Source organism: Python bivittatus, unplaced genomic scaffold (assembly GCF_059951505.1).
Source record: "Python bivittatus isolate LINGU-HERP-01145 unplaced genomic scaffold, Pbiv_v1 ctg000610_np1212, whole genome shotgun sequence".
Classification (NCBI taxonomy): Eukaryota; Metazoa; Chordata; class Lepidosauria; order Squamata; family Pythonidae; genus Python; species Python bivittatus.
Genome location: NW_028277088.1, coordinates 18,757,746 through 18,778,097, shown reverse-complemented (window position 1 = coordinate 18,778,097; position 20,352 = coordinate 18,757,746). Strand labels below are relative to the sequence as shown.

At 36.0% G+C, this 20,352-nt stretch overlaps 1 protein-coding gene across 4 annotated transcripts in view; it reads right to left on the bottom strand.

Moving 5' to 3' along the window:
- The window catches only part of LOC103055115 (nebulette), a 59,777-nt gene that overhangs the window by 8,249 nt on the left and 31,176 nt on the right, over positions 1-20,352 (bottom strand). For 2 of the 4 annotated variants that reach the window (XM_007423545.3, XM_088150399.1), the window contains 14 exons: positions 19,539-19,649; positions 19,282-19,392; positions 18,101-18,211; positions 15,531-15,641; positions 15,164-15,274; positions 14,784-14,888; positions 13,386-13,478; positions 12,783-12,875; positions 12,587-12,679; positions 12,063-12,167; positions 10,351-10,522; positions 8,318-8,410; positions 6,940-7,068; positions 483-598 (listed from right to left, as the gene is read on the bottom strand). In XM_007423545.3, coding sequence (XP_007423607.1) covers positions 483-598; positions 6,940-7,068; positions 8,318-8,410; positions 10,351-10,522; positions 12,063-12,167; positions 12,587-12,679; positions 12,783-12,875; positions 13,386-13,478; positions 14,784-14,888; positions 15,164-15,274; positions 15,531-15,641; positions 18,101-18,211; positions 19,282-19,392; positions 19,539-19,649 — 1,554 coding nt within the window. The other 2 variants (XM_007423546.3, XM_088150400.1) reach the window with 2 other exon arrangements.

The window sequence follows — 20,352 nt, the reverse complement described above, 5'->3', positions numbered from 1 at the left end:
TAGAAGAAAGCCCATTAAACAAATTCCATTGGAAGGCAGCTACAAGACCAGTTAACGTGACAATTTCTATAAGCATATATCCAATAAAAAACTTTTTATGTAACCAAAACTGTTGGCTGTATAAATCAGCAAATCTTCTATTTGTGCAAAACATTTTTCAAAGAAGAAATCTGCAGTCATACAGGGATCTCCAGAGGTGTGGTCAAAAATATTAAGGTGGTAGCCACAACCATGTGATCAAAGCCCCACCCCTTTTTACATACATCACAATGCCTGCAAAAAGGGCAGGGCTCCAATCACATGGTTGTGGCTGCCACCTTGGCTTTTTTATTTCCTCCCTGCAGACACCCCAGTGTCATAGGAAAATACATTAAGCCTAAGTTTGTAACATCTTTCCATACTTAATTTGAAATTTGCATCACTCTAACTTTTAAAAAAATCTATCAAAAGTATTGTTAAGTATCTTTTAACTTAATACTCACCAAGCTAGCTGAATGTGGCTGTGAATGCATTGATCTCATAGATGATACACTAGTCTGGTGCATGTAACCATATCCTTGGGGCTGATTTTGTTGATATGCCCCAGGAAGCACAGGGGCTGAATGGGAAAGAAATAAAACTATATTACTACTTTATGCCAAGATCATGGCAATTTGCTCTCCTGATTAGAAGATCGCAGGAACTGGCTTATTAGTAGGAATTGAAATAAGTTGATAAAACTTCTGTGTGATAAATATTTATCTTAAACAAAGGAATGCTAAAAAAAGATGCTTTAGAAACAGTATTATCCATCCCTGCATGCACACACACACAAACAGACACAAATCAAAATACAAGGAAAAGTGCAATTGTTCAGGACTATATTCCTATACTGTGAATTTACAACTGACAAAGACAATAGCACACAGTAGCATGTGTTTTTAAAATAATATTCAGGAAGTCTAAAGTGAAAACAATCTTTAGTAAGATAAGCACAATACTATTATACAATTTCCATTCATGCCAAAGACAGTGCCCACCTCTCCTGAAAAAACATTGGCTTGTTATCATGATTTAAATGAAAAGTTCTCCTAATCTTTATTTATTATCAGAAATATCACCAATATTCTTCTATATATTCCAGAAATATTCAGTTCAAATATGAAAATTAGCTTATTTTCATGCCCAGGTCTTCAATATCTACCTGATCAGATTGAGAGGCTTGTACAGTATGTAGTACATTCATATATTCCCCCTACACAAGTAGTTTACTTCAGCAATGAAGTAAAACTTCTGTGTTGTCCATTTCCAACTCAGTGGGGAACATACTCCTCCCCCTCACTTTGGGGCTCTAATAAAATTGAAGTGTACATCATACTTCCAACGAAGTAAAAAAATCACCAAAGATAAAGGTTTAGATAAAACCAGATTTATTGACCAGAAGTCTGAGGGACAAAAAAGAGACTTTAAAACAAAAAAGAGAATTGCTCAAAAGTTTTTTAAAGAATGGCTGTATACATAATGAGAGCTGGAAGGTTAGCATAAATAATGCATTGCTGGGCCTAGAAGGCACCATCCCAGCCATAAGCATAACTGCCCTATCATACAGTAAGTATGCCACTGTTTATAACACACCTATATGTATCAGTGTGGTGATGTGTGTATAATTAGTCTTGTTATATATACATATAAAGAAGTAAATAAAAATAAAAACTTGGTAAAGCATCCATGAAGAGCTTGGAAAAGATATTCAAATGCCATGATGTGTCTATACCCACAAAGATCAGAATCATGCAAGCCATGGTATTCTCTGTGACACTCTATGGAAGCAAAAGTTGGACTTTGAAGAAGCAGGATAGGAAGAGTATTGACATTTTTTAACTTTGGTGTTGGAGAAGACTCCTGAGAATATTGTGGACAGCCAAGAAAACAAATGGATCATTGAACAAATCAACCCAGAGTTCTCACTCTAGGCACAAATGACCAGGCTCAAATTATCCTACTTCAGACACATTATGCGAAGACCCAGCTCTCTGGAGAAGGCTCTAATCCTGAGAAAGGTAGAAGGAAAGAGAAGAAGATGACTAGCAGCAAGGTGGATGGGCTCAGTTACAGTGGCCATGAGTGCATCATTGGAAGACCTGAAAAACGAGGTTAGGGACAGATTGTCATGGACAAAATCTCTGGTCACTAAGAGTCAACATTGACTTGATGGCACGTAATCAGTATATATTGCTGTGGGCTGCAACCCTCAAGCTATTATAATGAAGCCTTTCCCTTAATCACTGAGAGGACTTCTTCAGACATAACAGCTTTAATCTTTAAAAAAATGTTTCTGTAGAGACAAAGACAATTTAAAAGCACCTTTTGGATCAGTTAATTAATTTCCACAACCATGTCCCCTTCTACTAGATGGAGGTAGATGCAGTTGAAGCAGAGCAAGAGATTTATTTTTCCCTCTATATAATAATTAGTAAATTCTCAAATTTTCAGTTTACTTCCAAATGCAGTTATGGACTCTAAAGCCCAAAATGGTTTGGTACAGCCTGATCCTGCAAGAATCCAGATGGAGGAAGGAAAGTTACAAAAGGAAAGTTACAAAAGGAAGGAAAGTTACAAAACCTCTCTCCAAATTCACTACCACTCCACTCCTTGAATTAGTATCCACCCAGAAACAGACCTTTGAGGGAGAAAGTCCCATTTTGTGCAACCTGAGATTCATGTGGTTTTCTTTCAGTTCTCAGACTAACTTTTGCCATACCTATTGCTAGATTTTGCTTTATACTAGTTTTATTTAGTTCACTTTAACTGGTCCTGGACTGACTGACTGACTGATTCATTGATTGATTGATAGACAGACAGTATCTTTAGGATATTGTTTTCTAACGTTTAAATTATTTTTGTTAGCCACATTATGTGCTATGTAGCTGAAACATGGTATAAAAATATTTTAGATAAATACATTCTTTCTTTTCCCCAGATCAGTTCTTCTCATATAACAGTTTTTCTGCTTTTTGTATTTGCTTTTAGTAAGAGATGCCTCTCAAGAAACTTGCCTTGCATGTGCTTTCTATTTACAACATACACAACTGTGGGTGCTTTACAAAATGCAATTCTGTATGGAAATAATATAAATGCTTTGGACTATACATTTGAAACACTGGGGCATAAGTGTTAGGAAATATGGTAAATTAATCTCATATATGAGAGCACTTTTCTCAGATTTCATACTTTGGAACCACAGTGATTTGACTATTTTTGCCAACTACAGTATAAAAGAAAATGTACTAAGCAAGAAAAGCTCTTCTTTCCAGCCTAACACATTTATTTTAACACTTGATTGTTTTTACAAAGAAAAATACTGTAGAAAAACCTCACAAACCCAAACATGAAAAATATACATTACAAATAAGAAACACATGGCTGTCTGTTGCTAATAGGAGTACTAAAGTTATTCCATTTTAAGACTAAAAATGGAGATGGCAAAGCATAGTTTAAATGATCTGGAAATACAATCAAGCAGAACAGAATATGTAATGAATATTTCATAGACATATTTAAGGGTAATGCAGAACCCACTTTAAAGCTCAGACAAACAACAATATGCATACTTATTAATGCCCCATGTATATTCATTTATGGAAATATGGCTTCATTTTGAACACTGGCAGGCTGATTCACTGAGTTGGGATTCTCCCTTTTCTTTTCATACATACCAGTAATCCCATGAACACATTAATGGAGCAGAGAAAGTTAAACTATCAGTCCAAAATCTGCAAATTTATGGTCTCATAAGATTTACCTGAGATTTTTATTCCACCTTTCAAACTATGTTTTTGGTAATAATCAGCTGACAAACAGCTGGGTTTGACAGCTAGAAAGCAAAGCAGGATCAGACCTAGTTACTACATGGATGGAAGACCATCAGGAAATCTCAAAAATCTCCAAAGGGACATCCCAGAAGAAAGCAAGGTCAAGCCACTTTAATATCAAGCCAAGTCAACTTGAAGATTACTTTACTTTTTTATAACCAATATAAAAATATTTTAGACCATTACCTGAAAGCGTAAAAGATGGGTTGAAATCTCTCAGTGGCCTCTTGGGGGCAGGGGGGGAGCTAACCTTAGGTCAGTCACCCTTTCTGGCCAGCCTATTTTATAAGGTTATTGAGGGGGGGGGAAATAAGAGGAAGTGCTATGAATAACACCATAACCTCCTGAAGGAAAGGCAGGAGATAAATCTAATAATATCTCAGGCTTCAGGGATAGGGATTTAGAATTTGACATGCCCTCTTCTGAGTTCAAACATTAGTTTCATGTCTCAAAAAGCTGCTTCATGTTTGCAGCAGGCTTACTTTTTTCAAAACAGAATCCAGAACAGGTAATTTGAACATAAAACATTTTGCAACACCACTATGCATAAGGATATACAAAGAATTAAACCAAGGCCTGAGAGAACAGCTTTGCCTATTGCCAATACAACTAAGCACAGCTTACTTTGGAAGGGTGCTTGAAAGTTTGAATGGGGGGCATGAGAATAATGTAAGGATGATGTTCTGTGGTGGCACAGTAATATATAAATAAAAGACTAGGTGCTCTGCAATTCTAAGACAATAATTCATTAACTAAATCATTCATTCTCCATTGTACCATTATGATCAAATCATAAGCACTCCAAATGAGTGCAATTAAACCAAAACACTGTAATGAGGAATGTGCAAAGTAGTTCAATCTCAAAATGTTCTGATCTTGAAGCACCCCAATCCTGGAGGGTCAGAACAAAGCATGACCTTGGAATAAAACGCGGTTGCTTCAACAGTTCCCAACTATTTCACATGCAGCATTTTTGCTGGGTTTATAGTGGTTTGTATTGTCTTGCTTTTTTACTTTTCCCAGTCTAACCAGTCTAGCAACAGGAACCAGTCATGCCCTGGCTGCTGTTGGTTTAGACTGGACGGGATGACGTGGGAATGGAGAGATGAGAAGAAATCAGCAATAAAACACAGAAGACTGCTTACAGATGCACACCTGCCAGGCTACCTACTTCGTTACAACTTTTTTTAAAAAATTCTTCACTATGGGAAAATTTAGATTTCTTGTGCATATGTTGCATGTAAGTTGTGCTGTGCTTTATGCTCCAGGCAGGCAATGGAGAGATGTGTTTGCATGCAATAATGTGCTTTACATGCAACGATTGTTAACATAATTAAATACAAAGGCTACTTGGTTACACTGAAGCAATGAGCATGAAACTGAGCAAACTCAGGGAGGCAGTGAAGGACAGGAAGGCCTGGCACGATATGGTTCATGGGATCATGAAGAGTCGGACACGACTTAACAATTGAACAAACAACTCGGTTAGTTTGGTTGCTTTGTTGAATTTTGCCAGGTGCATGCATTCTGGGTATGCTCTTGTAACCTGTTGATGCAGAGGGGCACATTTAAATAGCAAAATCTTTATATTGGTTTGGACTGATTTTGTTGAGCTTTGATTTCTCTGAGCATCTTATGCTGCTCTTGAGACTTTCTGGATTCCAGAATGCATTTAAAAAACGCAAAGCCTCTACATTGTATCAGGAGACATTTTCTGAGAAAAGATTCTAAATTACATATTAAGTAACAGATACTGGGGTTTTTTCCCATTCTAATGCCTTTTTTTTAAAAAAAAAAAAAAACATCCATTTTGCCAATCTTTCAAGTTGAATGGCCAATAGTAGTCAGCCTGGACTGACATTCCATTGTTTTACAGATGCTGGATAAAAACGATGGAGAGAGAGACTGATCTCACTATGGCTGAAATTCTTTCAAATTTTGTTCTGACAGAACATGGAACATTCAGGTCATTTCAACTTTTGGGCCATTGACTGTTTTGTTCAGAGCTTAAAACAATCAGTGGGTATGTGTATATATTTGGTAATGTTTTATCTGAAAGTTAAATATAAGCACAGAATACTGTCGCAGATGCAGAATGTAATGTACTGAGGCTCTTATCTATGCTCTACTTGAGGGTTCATTTCTAGACTCTGTGGCTACAAAGGTATGCTTGAAAGCATGCCGAAATGCATTCTCTAAACCAATGTTGTCCAAACTTGGCCACTTTAAGATGAGTGGACTTCAACTCCCAGAATTCCCCAGCCAGCCATGCTGGCTGGGGAATTCTGGGAGTTGAAGTCCACTCATCTTAAAGTGGCCAAGTTTGGACAACACTGCTCTAAACTCTTTAATCAAATAAGTGCATTTAATCAAATAAGTGCATTTGAGTCCTAAATTAACTAGAATACAGTATAACAATGGTAAAAAGTATCACATGGCAAATTTCATTATGGTCTGGACTGTTGGATATTTGCAAGATCTACAGCTTTAATAGAATTAACTATAGAGTTAACAAGAGATTGCTTTTTGGCTGTGAACATAACTGAATCAGGTGGCAAACTCTGTATAGGAGAAGTATTCTTCTTCTTACTTGTTCTGCCTTTTCTGATTTTTCCTTTTAGGCTCACTGCTTAATTCCCTGCTGTCTTGGTATATTTGTATTATATTATTTATTTGTTTGTTGTTACTTTTATGTATTGTTGAAGATATATTTTATGCCTAAATTTTCTCTTTTGTATATTTTGAAATACATATAAAGGTTGACATTTATATTTCTTGTCTTCTCTTAATCTTATTACCCAACATGGACAATTTCAAATTCAATTGATAATCCTGCTTATTGATGAAGACTGTTAAACATCATAAGAAGGTAGTAAAGGTAGTAATCAGGGATGGACAATTTGTAACTACACTTGATAGCCACTAAGATTTAAGAAGTATGTATAAAGACAGTATGCAAACATCATCCTTGATGCTTCATCTAATGTAGTTGTCGGTTCATTGGGTAAACAAGGACTGCTGAGTTAATTCTTAAGATGTGCAAAGAATGGCCACACAGTGACAGTTAATGGTGGATACTTCTGTATACCTCCTCCTTCATTAGATAGCCTTGTTGCCTCACTGGAGTAAGAAAATATAGAATCATCTGACTTCTCATCTCCAACGCCAGAAGTACTGGTAGAACGAAAATGGTGTTGGCTGCAATGCTCTGCTTTTTCTACAGGGGAAACACAATACTGCAATGAATAGTATTGTAAATAGAAAAAAAAATTAAAAGGGGGCTCTTTATTTTTAAAAATACTAAAACATAAACACAATCAAGCACCATTTTGTACAAAGCAATTGTACAATTTTCTCTCACACACACATGCACACACAATAATGGTTCAAATAGGAAAGCAGGTATCAAGGCCTTGTGCAGCCGGTTATAAAGAACAGCAGTCACCAGAGGGAGCAAATAATAATAATAATTTAAAAAAAACTTCTATCCTCCAACTTAAAGGGATTCAACCACACATTGTCCAAGGCTAGTGTGGAAAGAGCCAAGTTTTTATGGCTCATTTAAAAACAGGTAAGGTGGGGGCCATACAAATCTCCAGAGGGTTGCTCTTTCTGAGTATTTGTTCACCTGTGGAATTGTCTTCTAAAAACTGACTGTAGGCCTACGGTAGGTCATCCTTTGTGGCCTTATTAATGATTTTACAGTAAAATAAAAAGAGCATTTAATCAACAGAAACCTCTGTACCTGCCACATTCCCTATTTTCTTACTTTGAAACTATAAACAACTGCACATAAGTAGTAAGTATGCACTCAAACTTGCAGAAAGAGAGAAGTTGGGTATAACTCTGCAGTATCTAGAGGTTGTTTTAGCTCCCGTTCACTTAGGGATTCATTGAAACATACTATTTGAACACAGACACCTAAACATTAGAGTGCAACTTTGACTCTTAGTGCTACGAGTCAAAAGATGCTGCAGCTCCTCTATCTTTTTCTCTCGAATGGCTTTTCTCTGGCCAGAAAAAAACGATGAAAGTAGCAGCAGGAAATATGGAACACTTGTAAATAGAAGACAGCCATGTGAATCCCAATAAAACTTTGTGAATCAGGCAGGGTGATCTGGCACGATGGCACAAAAGTCTGGAATCATCCATTCTGTAAATAGTTTCATATCACTACAGAATCTGGGCAGCTGATTAAAATCCCAGTAGATCATTCTTTTACAACCTGGTGTCTACCTAATGAGTTGGTCTACGTCTGGCATCATCCCCAATCAGTCTCGCTCTGGGGAATAAGTGAAATTCCACTAAATAGATCCTGCATACAGGCAATAACCATTCATATTGATGCAGCCCTAGTAAACAAAATAATAACATGCTGTTGTATTCCCCCAAGTAAGATTCACCAGGTCAAATATTATTTCCAGGACTATAACAAAGCAATGCAGAAAACCATAACTAAACAATACCCAAAAGCATATGCAGACTCTTAGACTGAATATTATCTTCCAAAGGGTCAAGGTCGAAGATGGAGCCAGGATCTGTGCGCCAAACTTTGAGGTCTTTCCCCAAAAGAGAAACAACAGGACAGTTGGTGAAAAAAGCAAAGGGAAAAAAAATTCAATTACTCTGTTATTAGAAAGGCAGTGGTTATCCTGTTGTAGCTAAAATATACACATGCTAATTATCAAGGGACATTATTATAGCAGTCAACACAGTCTGAATTTGTGAAGTTGTTTTCAAATAGAGCTAGGAAACAATGTATGGTATCAAATGTCCTGTTTATATGGATTTTATATTGTTGTTTATATGAAACATTGGTTTATTTACATTACTATCCACACATTCATATTTTCTTTGCAGGCAAGATAGTGAAAAGTTTTCATTTCGGCTAGAAACTGTTTTATAAGCAACTATCTTTTTCAAAATAATTTGTTCCCTGTAATATTTCATAATTTTAGCCATGTTTATCTCTTTCCTTGGCATAATTCTGTAACAGAAAAACAGAAAAAGACTGGCTTATATCTGAACAAATTATACTGCATGCAAATGATAACCAAATAAATGTAAAGTGTTCAATTTTCTCCCAGTTATTGCTTTTGAGAATTAGTTCATATGGTCTGGAGGAAATCACTTCGAAATTTCTAAATTCTTATCCAAGCATTGTTTCCACTGTTTGTGTTCTGCAGTCCAAGTTCAGAAACTAAAATGCAAAACACTTCATGGCCACAATCACCTCCAGGTCTTCATTTTTCTCACCTTGCCAACAGTACCCAACAAAGCATGGTTCTAGCGAATGCTAAGATAACATGAAGCCATCTCTGTGACTCAGGTTGCAATAATGACTTCCAAACCCCAAACCTACATGTGCAAGTGTTAACAGACAAGGGTAACAGGGAATAACGGTCTCTCCATGGTGGCGCCCCAGTCATAAAAGACATGCTATAAACAATCATTTCACATTTTATCTATTTCCAGAAATGCTTTTCATGATTCATACTTCTGGAAAGTTAGCATAACAGGGGTTTCATTGCTATTAATAAAGTTTAGTTTGCTATTTTAAGAGAGTTTGTTATACATGGTTTTTAATGTTTGACAAAAAGCTATGTCAAACTGGTTTTTGCTGGCAAATGAGACAAGGCCCCAAAAATGAAACCTCTAAGATGCTTGTACATATATATGAAATATTCATATAGTTGAAAGACTAAAGAGACATTGAATATGTCAGTACAGATTTTGAAAAAAGTTTGCATCTAACTCACTGGTAACTAAAGCTGTTTTCTTTAATCCAGTGCCTTACAGAAACATTGGACTACAACAGCTTCTTCAGCCAATCACTGCTTGCCAATTCAGTGTTAGCTAAACAGTATCTGACATAGTTCAAATACTCTGGGGAGAGTTTTAAACTAATAATGTGCAATAAGAATGAATACATTTTATTTTCATGTTAGTACACAGATCAACTGTCATAGTTACCAAATAAAAATAATATGTTTGTAACAATAAAATATTTATTTTACAAGGCACTGAAATGATAGAACTTAATTCCTTTTGTACTGGTCTATACCAAAATGTCAAATGGCAATTTGTTCTGTGATTACTTTCCTTATTAAAATAGTTAAAGGTGTTAATATTGGCCTTTCATATTAACAATTTAAATACTTCTTGTATTATGTCTTTTAAATTTAAATTCTTGTCAAGCAAATTAATGTTAGATTAAAATTTCTTCCATTTTATCTACTGAATTAATTAATATTCTCATTACTTCAGAGGGCACTGCAATTAGCAATTTTGCTGGAGAACAATTATTGTCTGATAATCCCAAATGACCTATCATTCTAATATGAGAAAGAAATTTCACATGACACAAAAGCACATAACTTCAAATGCAGATAGTACTGCAATTATACTGAAATAATAATAATAGTCTGATCACAAAACATATAAACCAAGCTGGCCACACAAGGGTTTCTGATTCAATAAAATTACAGAATTGACTTACCCACAATTATTCCAGGTCTTCTGTCCATTTCAACTATATGTGGGTGAACACCTTTGTATGCAGCATCACTAACCACCTGGGTGTTCCTCCTCACCCGTTCGGTTACAGGGTCATCCACTACTGGAGTGAATCCTCTGCCTTTTGTCTTCTCAAAATCTTCATGATATTTGACCTGGATTAAAATGAAGATAAATATGTTGTCTGATTCACGTATTAAGAGCAGTGAACGATCACTGTAATTTTTATTGGGCATTGCCATTGGCTTGTATCCAGCAATACACAGGAGAATTTCTGCTTGTGCAAAAGGACTTTCTCCTTGTTCTTCTTCCCTGCAGTCTCCCCAGATTCACTAGGTTACTAATGGAGGGCTGCACAGAGTACAGAAGTGAGGGAGAATTGATTCACCTGGCAGATATTATTCCATCAGCCAATGGCTATATCCCATTTTGTTTGCATATAACTCAAGTGGTTAATCATCAACATGCAAGTATTCATTGTCAGTCTATGCCTTTATATCTATGGCATAGTCTGTTCCAGTGATGATCTTTAAGAATATTTTTGAAGTAATTACATCATTAGTCTCAAACAATTACATTCCCATGCAAGTGTTGGCATTAAATTGGCTTAGTTTCAGTAGTGCTTCATACCAACCCACATATTACTACAACTAACCCAGGCATTACAGAGTGTGTATACGGGTGGCTCTTGGTATCTGCAGTTATGCATATCAGTGACTGAACAAAAGAGATCAGTTTTTGATATACATGTAAAGGGTTTCAGGCTATTGCTATTTGGACCTTATTTTTTATTACTTTACAAATGGGAAGAATGACAAATGGGTTTTTGTGCATGCCTAAAGAACATTTTAATGGTTAGGTTATCTATTCAGTGTTCCTATGTTTGCTCCTCCTGGATCTCACTGAGACAGCTTAATCACAAGAATCCATATGGCTTCTTTGCAGCAGCTGGCCTTCTCTCTCCCTCACAATCTTAATGGAGAGGCCTTTTCCTTGCACCACTGGATGCTAACACTGCCCACAGACCAATCGCAATGTGGAATTTCACAATTGTGGTAATCCAGCAAGATTTGCCACAATCCAGTGAGGAGAAGGAGGAGCATTGCTAGGGGAGGAAAAGAGATAAAGGGCTTGTGGGAGGAAGAGAGAATGACAATAGTCTCCCGAACCCAACCCCCCAATTCCTACAGAGTCAAGATCTCATTTCTTGTGTTTTTGTTATATACGGTTTTATGCTGGAATAGAAACCCACAAATAAGGAGGGCCACCTGTACGTCTTCAACCTTTTTCCCAGATCACAATATATTCTGAACAATCACACATATATAACTTTGCAAAACAATCTCAACAACCGCATTCAGAATTCCACTTGCATACAGGAACCTCTAACATGCACAGGCACAAGGCAGTGTGTGTCATCCTCTCCTGTTAAACTTTGGGATGTGGAAAGAGAAGAACCATGTGACATATGTTTAAAAAGCCACTCAGTGAATTATTAGAAAAATCATTTTATTAGTATTGTAGAGAGGAAATTACATTGTTAGCAACTCCACTCCATCAACCACAGTGTAAGAAGAAATCAATTCACACTTCAGTTGTATGTGCAAAGTCTTCTCTGTTAACGAAGACCGCAATTCAATGTATGACACAATATTGTTCCTTAGAACATACTATTATGTGAAGAATCTACCCTACCATTGAGATGATGTTTTGTGTCTCTTTGACATGCCTTAACTCGGGTGTGTCTAGAATCACGCTAGGTCTACCTTTCATCTGCTGCTGATCTCTGCTGTACTTGACCTGTAAAACATATCATCATCATTACAGAGAAATATTTTGACTACACAGCTAGCCTTTGAAAATGATAACAGCACTGTTCTTATTATTCTTGATCATCAGCCCTGCAATGATCTGTCCATTCAAAATCTGAATACCACTGACCTTACAGTCCATAATATTTGAATGGCTAACATATGATGTAAAGACAGATTATTTAAACTTTAAAGAAATAATGGTAGTATTACACAAAAACAAGATGGAGCTGGAAAAAAAATGCACAGGTTTATCCCACCTAATTAATGACAGTCACTAAGCCATATGGATAAGTACCTTTTTCTGCAGGCATTTTAAAATTTCAAAAAAGAAGGATCCATTCTTCACCAAAAAGATAAATTTGTTAATACAAAACAACAAAAAGAAGCAAGAGACAAAGGACTTGCCGAGCTGATAATATCTTGATTCTTCTTGACTCTTTCCATTTCAGGAGTGATACCGACAGAAGTAGCTTTACCAAGCTGTTCTTTATAGCACACCTGATAATTAATGAATAAAACACGAAGTATAACCTGGTGACTAATAAAAAGACAAATTTATTAGTACAAAACAACAAAAAGAAGCAAGAGACAAAGGACTTGCCGAGCTGATAATTTCTTGATTCTTCTTGACTCTTTTCATTTCAGGAGTGACACTGACAGAAGTAGCTTTACCAAGCTGTTCTTTATAGCACACCTGACAATTAATGAATAAAATACGAAGTATAACCTGGTGACTGAACCATGATAAGCAGTGCATTGCATTAAATACCGCTAAATAGATAAATTCCCTTTTTTCCCATTTGTTTCAAGATTATTAATACTACATACTAAAGCATAAAAAGATCACTTTCTCTCTGATTGGTTTTTTTCCCCCTTTTTTGGGGTTCTTCGAAATCAGGAGGAATATAATAAAAGCAAAGCTACAAGAAAGCAGCACTGCTCATACTTAATAGATATAAAGGAGCTTAGAAAATTTAGAAAAGCAGTTTCAGGATAGGGGTAGGGAGAAGAAAAAAGGCCTTCTCATTTCTCTGCACCCAATTATTACAGGACTTCAAATGCAAGTATAGAAGAATATCTGTATTTTGGCTCTCTGGTTCTATTGCATTATTTTATTGCAAAGCACAGAACAACAATATTAGTGTTACTACTACAACTTTTACTATTTATGCAAAGCACAATATATAATATAAATTAAACTTACCGCACTAATATTTTTCTGATTTTTCTTTACATGCTCAGTCACAGGGGTCTCTGCTACTGTTATGCCAGCACCTAATCCTTTCTTGTAAAGTACCTTCATTAAACAAAGAAAATAAAGTAAATACAAAATTTCTAGGAAAAGTTTGGGTGAGTGGGGAAGGAACTATTTTTGATCTCTCCCTCTATTTGAAATTATGGGGATATTTTAGTTTTCCATGAATCAACTAAATCAGCAGAGAAGGTGTTCATTTTCTTAACCCTTATCTACTGGAACTCATAGTAGATTCAGTCTTGCATTAAAGACCATTCCTTTATGCTCCAGCACTACCTAAAATGCTTAAGGATGTACTCAGTGATAGAATGTGTGTGAGTCCGATACAACTGATTTCAAAGCAGAGTCAAGGGACAGTTGGAAGAACCATCTATCATCCAAGCTAAAGAGGGAAACCTATTATTCACTGAGCTTTGGCCTCTAATGCTCCTACAGATATATAACTTTGCAATGATCCTGAATTCAGCATTGCGTTCAGCATGTCAGGACCATAATGTCTCATCATCTGGCCTTAGACAAGAAACTGTAAAAGTCTTTAATTTAGATCAAAATTGTGCAAACAGAATATTTATCTTCCATTCCCTAAAATGTTTCTTCAACCACATCAAGAGACAATCAAAGTTCAACAAAGAAATTCTAAAGCACTTTAAATTTTACTTTGTTGTTGCAAAATGGCACAGTGTGCTATTGCTGATGTTGCTTTTTGTTACATATTTTATATATCCATCATTCTATAATCTCCCTGATGATTGATGCCTTCAGGGTGCACATAAATAGGAGAGAGAGAGAGAGAGAGAGATAATAGATAATATATATTTTTATATATAGTGATAAAATATATAATTCAATCAACAAAAAAATTCAACAAAAAAAATTGCATTTACATCTTGATTGCAAATCATGCTTACTGAATCTCAGTTATTTTGCAGTTAACTAGATGAAACCGTTTAAGGCAAAGGTAAGTAATTAAATACATTTTAGTCACTATATTGACACATCCAAGTTTTTTTATTGGAAACAATATAAAACTAGTTTGGCAGGTCAAAATATTAATTTGAAAGATGTATTCTATGCTGGAGAGTTTCCGCAATGGGTTTGGAAAGAATGTGCATATTTCTACCATTTCCTGAAATACAAGAAAGTTAATTTAATGCTGCATATTGGCAAAAAACCCTTTTTCTTCCTAGTGTTTTTCCTGCATGTGCAGGGTCCGCCTTTTTTTTTTCTTCAGAGCAACCGAATGTTGATCCATAGGTTGTGACAAGAATTAACCGACCAGCTTGTCGCCCGAGCCTGATGTTGGACACATATTGGCAAAATATGTCTATTATAATAACTGCTACTTACAGCACTGATATTTCTCTGTGCATTTTTAATCCTCTCAATTTCAGGAGTATCAGGCACAGCAGAATAAGTACACAGCATCTTCACTGCTTCATCTTTGTACTTCTTCTGAAAAAAAAAATCCCACCATTTATTACACACACTTCATATACCAATGCTAGTTGGCAGTTGAAATAGGCTTGAATTTATTTAAATCAATCTTATTACCATTTAAAAATTTATTCACACTGTCAGGTTAAATAAACTGGGCCATAGTAGGCTAAGTATTAAAGTCTAAATAGTTAATTCCAGACTGATCAGCAGAATGAAGTAGACACCCCTATACCCAGGAGAATATCCCTGATCTACAAATAATGCTTGATTACTGCTCAATCTCTACTCACCTGGCTAGTTATTTCAGATGCCTTCTTTGCTCGCTGTATGTCTGGAATATCTGGGCCTACTAGCATTCCTTTCCCTTTGATTTCAGTCTCCAAGTCCTTCATGTATTCCTTCTGCAAGATACAGCCCATTAAAGAATTCTTAAATATATGCTACCTTTAGTCATTCATATCCATACATGTGTGTGGCTTTCAAAGCTTTGCTTGTAACACAAGCTAGATTTCTAATGCCTGTCTGTGGTTCTGTAGGATTTGGTTTTATTATTTCTTGTATGCTTTCTATTCTCAAAAGAACTTTGTCAGAACACATTTTTAAAGGACCATTATATTTTACTGTAAATGCCACTGAAGTGCTGATTTCTGGACTAACCTGGCTTGCGAGTTCATAAGCTTTCTTTGCTCGTTGTATATCAGGAGTATCCATGCCCACTTGCATCCCCTTTCCTTTAATTTCTGTCTCCAGATGTTTCTTGTATTCTTTCTATAAAGGACAGAACAGGAAATAATCAGATCTATAGCAGCTTCAGCTATTATACAGAACTTTTTTTAATCTGAGTGCTTTTATTAAGTAACACTCTAGAAGGACAAAATGTTTTACAGATTCAGAAAACAGACTCTATGGAAGACATATTTTTCAGATCCTTTAATCATTTTTCTAAAAATAGTAATCATAAAAGCTCTACAGTATCCTATTCCATCTTGGACTTGTTTTGCCATCCTAAAGCAAATTACAGATTAATGATTAAATTCATATAACTGGACCCTGCAAAAACTAGGTGCAACCAGAACAAATTAGCATCATCATCTACAAAAATGTCCCATTAGCGAGAATACAAATAACTTGCTGGTATCAAGGTTTACCATGGATGACAGCTATTCCACCTAGAAGATACTGCAAGTATTCCTAGTTCAGGGAAAGGCAATCAAGTTATTAAATTATTCTTAAGCTTTTGGGAAAGTGTCTCCAAAACCTGCAAAGGGCATTGTGGTGAACAAATGATGTCACTGAAAGAGATGGGGTAAAACATTCAGACATTTTTCACTTTAGGAACTCTGGAAGAGCTCAATAAATTTTACAGTTGTTTTTAAAAAATGTAAATAATATGTAATCTGTAATTTGATAATGTAGCATTATTTGGGGGCAATCTGGGGGCTGCAAAAAAGGCTGCAACTGACTTATGGGCTACAGCCTGGCCACCCTTATTCTGTACTATTAAATGAAGTTGGATCATTTTGGAAAATATACATTTGATTTAAAAAATTCTGAAGTTCCAAGTTAAGCTAAAGAAGAAAGACAACCAGTTTCCATAATATGATCTTGAGGATATATCCATCATTTTCAAGAACATCAGGAGTCCCTTTGAAGTCCTCATTGATAAAGAACCAGAGGAAGTGTGGAATGAACTTAAAGAAGTTGTTAAGGATGAATGTAAAAAGAGACTGCCAAAAATGAAGAAACAAAAGAAAGCAAACTGGATGTCAGAACAAACTATGGAAATTACCAAGAAGAGAAAAGAAGCCAAAGCCAAGGAGGACAAAAAGAAAGAAATTTAACAAATAGCTACAGAGAGTTGTTAGAAGAGACAAGAAGAAGACAACAATATATGTAAAGATATCTAAGATGGAAACAAACATGGAAAAACATGGAAAAAGAAAGTCTTTCAAAAGATCTCTGAACTCAGAAGGAGATTCCAACCTCAAATTGGTATGCTAAAGGATGCCATTGGACAGATAGTAACCAATTCAGAGATCAGACAAAGATGGAAGGAGTATACTGAAATACTGTACCGTAGAGATGAACATCCAAGTTACCTTAAAAGATATTCCTTACTTACAAGAACCTCTAGTACTAGAAGATGAAGTTAGATCAGCACTCCAGAGGGAGGGAGGGAGGGAGGGAGGGAGGGAGGGAGGGAAGGAAGGAAGGAAGGAAGGAAGGAAGGAAGGAAGGAAGGAAGGAAGGAAGGAAGGAAGGAAGGAAGGAAGGAAGGAAGGAAGGAAGGAAGGATGGTTCCTGCTAAGTTCCATTATCAGCACCATACAATCAACAGTATTGAACATCTCCAAAAGGCCTAAATTAGATAGTGAACACTTTTCTTAGATTAAAAGCTTCTGATTCTACCTGGACAGCAATATTCCATTCTTGCAAATTTAAGTATGTATCCTAATAATAACAACAATAACAACAATTTCTTAAATTTATATGCCGCCCGACTCCCAGAGTCGCTGGGTAGTTTACAATTGTTAAAAATGTTTAAGAACAAAAATCAATACAAAAAACCTGCACAAGACAGAAAAACAATGGCAATGAAAACAAATCCGGAAGAGAACAAAAAAGAAGAAAGGGGCGTAGGTCATCCTTGCTAAAGAACTGGGTGAAGGGCCAGGTTTTTAGGGCTCTTCAAATTACCAGGAGGGTGGGAGCCATTTGAATTTCAAGGGAACCTCACTCCAGAGGGCAGGTGCTGCCACGGGGAAGGTGCACTTCCAGAGTCCAGACAATGGCATTGTTTAATCGGTGGAACCCAGAGCATGCCAACCCTGCTAGATCAAACTGGCTGGATGGATACTATGGGAAATCCCTCAAGTAACCAGGCCCTATGCCACATAGGGCTTTATAGGTGGTGACCAGCACCTTGAATTGCACTCAGAAGCAAACTGGCAACCAGTGCAGCTCATGAAGCAGAGGTGTTACAAGGGCATACCAAGACGTGCCCATTACTTTCTGCACCACTGGATTCTGGACCAGCTGAAGCTTCCAGGTGGTCTTCAAGGGTAGCATATAAAGCACATTGCAGTAGTCAAGCCATGAAATGGCCAGGGCATGATTGACTGTCTGAAGGGCTCCCCGATCAATATAGTAATAGTAATACAGTATAATAATATCATACATTAAGCTATAATGTATAGAATTATGCTTTGAAAACATTTTAAGCAAACCTGGCTTGCAATTTCAGATGCTCTCTTTGCTCGCTGTATTTCAGGTGTATCAGTGCCAACTTGCATTCCTTTTCCTTTAATTTTGGTCTCCAGATCTTTTCTATATTCTTTCTGTGAATATAAGAATATATACTGTAAAATCAGGCATCAGCTTGGGGTGGGAGGTGGGGAAGAAGTTTTTAAGTGTGGACACATCTGGATTGTCAAACCTATGACATCACAGGCAGAATTTAGGGGTTATTCTATAAAATAGGCTGTTTCAAAATTGTAAAATGAATATAAATCTACAATAAAAATGTTTGAGAGTTGCCTATTTAAAATCATATTAAATAGGTGTGGTCAGTTCTCTCTCTCTTCCTCTCTCTCACACACACTCACATGGACATAAACTTTGGGTTATGATAATATTAACCTCTAGTAAGATACACAATTTTGGTTTATAACATAGCATGGGAATGTAGCCTAAACATGCATTTCTATTCAAAAGCGTATGGTTAAAATTATAATTTATCTCTTAGGAAGAAGAGAGAGATAAATAAAATAAAATAAAATAAAATAAAATAAAATAAAATAAAATAAAATATATGAGGAATGTCCAACACCATTCAATTTCTTAAATCAAATAATGGAGCAGTAGATGTCTTCTAGGACTATGGATCAACCCAAACATTAGGTTCCAGCCTGAGTTGTCATTTTCAGATAATGGCCCACTTTTGAATCCGGGGCCAGAATCCAAATTCAGTTTCATGCACCTTATGGTCAATAATGGAAATGGTACACATATTTAATTAAAGGAAAAACTTTCTTTAAAATAACAGAATTAAATATGCAGGCACAATCAAACTTTCTAAGATAAACCTTTCTAGTTTTAGAGAATCAGAATAGGATTTCTGGATCTATCAGTCATTCAACTCACCTCTTCTGTTTGCATTCTCTCCATCCTGATCCTTTATGGAGAAACAAAGTAGGAATGCAATATGTATCTTTCTACAGTGCTCAGAAGAGCAGAACTTTGCACAAAGCCTTGGGTCAGTCCTAACTTACCTGAAGTTACCTCACTGGGATACGGTGCTTTGTAGTGCCCTACATTGGTCTCAAGGACACTGTTGGAATGTGATAAAAGTAGATGTACACTCTTCATTTCTATAATAATTTAAAAAGAGACGTCTTCCTTTACTGACCTCACTAACAATTTCAGATGCTCTCTTTGCTCTTTGAATGTCAGGAGTTTCTGAAATACGTTTCACTCCTTTTCCCTTTATTTCAAGTTCCAGATCTTTTCTGTACTCTTTCTGTTAAAAAAAAAAAAAAAAGATACATGCACATTCAAATAACACACATTTTCCACTGACTACAAAACTAAGAATATATTTCATTTCGATGCTTTCTGCGGGCCAACTTTCCATGACATTTACTAGCCTTTACTAACAGCACTTACCTCATTTAGTATCTGAGCTGCATTTTTCACTCTAATCAAATCTGGAGTATCTTCAAGCACTGCCAGTCCTTTTCCTTTCATCCCTTCTTCCAAATCTTTTCTATACTCCTTCTGAAGTTTTAAAAGAAAATCCGTTTTAAATAGTGAGCAAGATCTTAAAAAGAAAAAAAAAAATCTTTCTTACTAAATATTTCAAGGTATAATTGAAATATTCAAGTCACCCTCTGGGGAGATAGGCGGCATACAAATTTAATAAATAAACAAATAAATAAATAAATCCTGAAAGTTTCTATAAAATAGAATTAGGGAGTACACACTTTCCATAGTTAAAACAGAATTGGGAAATCAAAAGATAGGGTACAAATACTGTAAAGTAATCTTTATCTTGCTCCTGAAAAAAGAAAGCACACTTCTACTTATGCACTAGTGCTACCGTTACACGGTTATTTCATAAAATTGTAAGAGCTTCTATTCTGGATGGCTTTCAGGATTAGAGACAAGTAAATGACCCTGTCACTCAAATTCTGTTAATGCTATCATTATTCACAAAGGATCACTAAACGCAACACAAAAGGCACTTATCCATAAATCAGTTACGTAGCACAATGAGCTCTTATGATTGAAATGAGCATGTAGATGGATATTATACTAAACCTGGCAGAAAAGGCAAGCCTTAATTATTTCAGTCTTGTCACACTTTATCCAGAAGAGGAAATAGACAACTTATACTTTTCTCCCTAATTGTCAAACCAAGCGGCACCATCTCAGTTTTATCTTTGGGCACCTTCAGTTTCTAGGCAGAAACTCCATTCAG